The sequence below is a fragment of the Trypanosoma grayi genome, assembly GCF_000691245.1.
Source record: "Trypanosoma grayi strain ANR4 Tgr_1327_V1, whole genome shotgun sequence".
In the NCBI taxonomy this organism is placed as follows: domain Eukaryota; phylum Euglenozoa; class Kinetoplastea; order Trypanosomatida; family Trypanosomatidae; genus Trypanosoma; species Trypanosoma grayi.
The window spans coordinates 1-3,817 of record NW_008826946.1 but is presented as its reverse complement, the minus strand read 5'-3'; the positions used below and the strand labels follow the sequence as shown (position 1 = coordinate 3,817).

The 3,817-nt window shown below is 60.9% G+C and overlaps 3 protein-coding genes across 3 annotated transcripts; all 3 read left to right on the top strand.

Annotated features, from left to right (window-relative positions):
- On the top strand, positions 1-387 carry DQ04_13271020 (hypothetical protein; the record flags this gene model as incomplete). The annotated part of the gene is made up of 1 exon (XM_009316919.1): positions 1-387. A coding segment is annotated over one exon (387 nt), but the record flags the coding sequence as incomplete, so codon positions are not given.
- A 96-nt stretch (positions 388-483) lies between these two features.
- Positions 484-1,248, top strand: DQ04_13271010 (hypothetical protein; the record flags this gene model as incomplete). The annotated part of the gene is made up of 1 exon (XM_009316918.1): positions 484-1,248. One exon carries the CDS (start codon positions 484-486, stop codon positions 1,246-1,248), a length of 765 nt encoding a protein of 254 aa, XP_009315193.1.
- Positions 1,249-1,930: 682 nt separating this feature from the next.
- DQ04_13271000 (hypothetical protein) lies at positions 1,931-3,796 on the top strand (the record flags this gene model as incomplete). Its single annotated transcript, XM_009316917.1, has 1 exon — positions 1,931-3,796. One exon carries the CDS (start codon positions 1,931-1,933, stop codon positions 3,794-3,796), a length of 1,866 nt encoding a protein of 621 aa, XP_009315192.1.
- Positions 3,797-3,817: the final 21 nt, after the last annotated feature.

Here is a 3,817-nt window from a genome sequence, read left to right as displayed (position 1 = left end):
CAGTGCGCTACTGGGCTGTCTTCGACGCGCACGGCAATGAGCGACGCGGCGGCCTGCTGCGCGCACTGGGCGAGCTGCTGCAGGAGGCGCGGCGGCTCTTCACCGTGGTGGGCGACGCCCCGCCGTGCTTCCTGTCGTTTTGGCGCGGCAGGAACGAGCAGATTGGGGATGAACAAATCGCCGTGGCCAAGGCGCATTTCCCTACATCCACGATGGATGTGGGCTGAGTGTGGTGCGTCGTTCCAGTTGCAGTTTCCAAGGAAGAACAAAGGAAACAAGACAAAAAAAAGTGATTACATTGGCAGGGGCGTTTGTGGCATCTGTTTGTTGCGCCAACCACGGGTGTGCACTCCGTTCCCCTTCTTCGCTGTGCGTACCATGAAATAAGAGGAAGGAGGAATCACACAGGGAGATTAGAAAGACACAGAAAAAAACAAGAGGTGTTTTTTTTTTCCCTCTCCGATTAGCCGCAAGCAGCCTGCAATGGGATCCCAGCAGTCACAGCCTCAGCAGCAGCATCTAGCATGGCAATATTACGCCACCTCAGTGTGGGGCACCTTGACGCTACACACGCGACAGGAGATTGCGGGAAAGCTGAGGGAGCTGCTGCAGTCCAGCAGCGAGAAGGCAGTGGCGCCGTGTGTTCTGCTCGTGTGTGAGCCGGCGCCGGAGGTGCTGGCGTCGCTCTCGGCGCAGGCCGCGCTGCGGGCAAGGCGACATCTTCCCGATGCCTCTACGCCAGGGAACGTCATGTGCTCCTGTAGCAAAAGCGGCAGCGCGAGTGACTCCGCAGCGGCAGAGCAGATGCTCGCGGAGGCCGTAGTTCTCGCACTTCTCCACCCATACATGCAGCGTGACGAAGAGAGTGGTGTGTGCATTCTCCCTGGTGTATTCGCGCTCCGCTCTGATGCAACCGTCGGGCAGCTCAAGATGCGTATTCGCCACCGCTACCACCTCGACGGACGTGCTCCCCTGGCAGTTTTCTTTGAAGAGCAGCGGCATCAGCAGCAACATCAGTCAGGCACTGAAGAAGGAGGAGAGGAGGGTGCGGTAGGTGGCTTATCGATGGTGACGCCGCTCGACACCGTCACCCTCACCGAGGCGTGCAGGTGTGTGCACCAGGACGGTTTTGTGTACTGCGTAGTGGTGATGGAGGGCATGTATGGCCGCTGCACCGCTGCGCTGTGCCACTCCGAGCGGGTTGAGAGGCTTGCACCTAGCAAAGTGGCAACATGGGCCCCACAATAAATGTTCAAAGGGGACGGACGCGAGGTGTAAGTATGTGTATAAGTATAGGGTGTCGTGGTGCCACTCAGAGGAGCACCGTCATGACATGTTGATCCGTTGTTGTTGCTGTTGTTGTTGTTGCTTATATATCTATGTCTTACCGCAGGTGGACCTTGTCGTAAAACGATCCTTCGGTGTGTGCTGTTTCCAGTGTGGCTGCACGTGGGAGGCGTGCCGAAGACTGCGGAACGGGCTGCGCGGATTGTAAATAATTTTTTTTTTTGTTTCTTTTCGGTGGTGGGTGGGGGGAATGGACTAATGGATTAATCTGCCACACGCGTAGACATATCTGTGCGGCGTCGGCGAGAACCCTACCTCTATCTCTCTCTCTCTCTCTCTCTCTCTCTTGAGGAGTTGATGCCTTCAATGTGAATCGGCGTGTGGTTTCCCTTTTTTGATATTCTTGGCTTCGTTTCCCCTGTTCTCCTCCTCGCTGGCATCCTTGAGTGGCGCAAAGGTGCCTGTATGTGTGTGTGCCTGCATACCTGTTGATACGACAAGTGACACACACACACACACACATTAATACATCTATATATATATATATATATAGGTGCCTTTGTACGTATATAAAACGGGCACACGCACCACTCTGCACATCTAGAAGAGAAGATCGATTGGGACACGGAGACCACGACTCGCAATGCAGCGTCGGCACAGCGCAACGAATGGGTTTCGTGCGGAGCCCAAACAGCAGCAGCAGCAGCAGCCGAAGCGTGGCGGCAGCGCAGGCGTGCGACGCGCCGTTGTGCAGGACACGCCCCAGGACGAGGTGTCCTTCTACACCCAGCGCCTCAGCGAGATGGGCGCGCAGCACGCCAAGCTAGAGCGCGAGTACCAGCAGCGCCTCGCCGCCAACAGGCGTGCAATCCGGCAGCTGCACGATGAGAACACGCACCTCCGCACCATTCGCGCCTCCGCCGGCGACGTGACCGAGACAGAGATGGAGCAGCTGGAGCAGCGCAAGTTCCTCGCGGTGCGGCGCCTCAACCGACTGACGCACCAGCTCGAGAAGGTGCAGCGCAACATTGGCGACGCGGAGGCGACGCAGCGGCTCAACGAGGACTCGGTCTTCACACCGCCGCGTGAAGCGGTCGCCGGTAGCCGCAGCGTCGCGCTGCGCATCCAGAAGTTAGAGAAGCGACTCGACAAGATGCTGGCGGAGCAGCAATGCATCGCCACTGTCAAGGGTGGCTACGCGGAGATACTGCAGCAGTTGCAAGAGGAGGGCATCAACAGGGAGGCGCGCGTGCTCGCGCTGCAGCGAGATGTGGACGCACGCCACCAGGAGTACGCGCGGCTCGTGCAGATGTACAACAACGCCACGGCTGACTACCAACGTGTGGAGGAGGAACTTCGCAATTTCACCGATTCATTCCATCAGGTGCGGCGCATGAAGGACAAGGCGCTCACCGAGCGGCGCGAGCACGTTGAGCGAGCCCTGCGAGAGACGCGGCGGCTCGAGCAGCTGGAGGTGGAGCTACGCCAGGAGATGGAGGACGAGCAGCAGCGTATTGAGGAGGCGGAGACGGAGCAGCAGACGCTGCGGCAGCGGCGGCAGCGTTCGTTGAGTGCGTTGGAGCGGCTCCTAGTAACCCAACCGAAGCAAGAAGAGCAAGAAGACGGCTGTGCGCTTTCGTTTGGCGGGACACCGGAGGACGAGGAACGCGTGCGCGCCTACGAGGAGGCGTTCCGCAACATGATGCACGCCACCGGGGCGTCGACGCTCGACGAGCTGGTCACCAAGTACGAGCTGGAGTACGCCACGCGGCTGCAGCTGCAGGAGCAGGAGCGCGGCGAACAGCAGCACCTCGACGCGCTGCGGGAGGAGGTGCGGCGGCTCAAGGAGGAGGTGGAGCGCCACACGTATTGCGGTGCCGGCCCAACGCCCGCGTCAGCGTGCCTGCGCGAGGAGCTCGTGACATGCATTGACGACGCGTCGCGGCAGCGCGAAGACGCGGTGGAGAAGAGCGCGGCGCTGCAGCAGGTGCTCGCGGAGGTGATGCGGCGCGTCGACGTGCTGGCCGACAGCGTCGCCGGGTACCGCATGGACGTGCGGGTGCCGCCGACGGAGCCCGAGAACCTCGTCACGCACCTGCAGCTGCTGGAGCAGAAGATAATGTCCCTCGCCGACGAGGCAGTGAGCCGCGGTGGGCCGAGCGTCGCGCCCAACGCGATGGGCGCCGTTTTGCCCCCTGGCAACACGCGCGTTAAGTTGCCGCACAGCACGGCGTCCAACGCGAATAACATCAGCAAGAGCCCCGACGGCGCCAGCTGCAGTAGCGACGGCGGCAGCTTCGGCATCATTCCCACCGGTGACTCGGCGGGGCCAAACGCGTCCGTCTGCTCGAGCGTGTCGGACGAGAAGGAGGCGGTGAGGACGAGCGACAGGGCGGCGGCGCTATTAGACATTGACGAGCCGCTTGGGCGCGAACAAATCAAGCGGCTCGCGGCAGTCGTGCTGCGTCGCGAAGCGCGACGACAGCAGAGGGAAGAGAAGCGCGTCTAACGACAATTGCGGTGCCGCTGG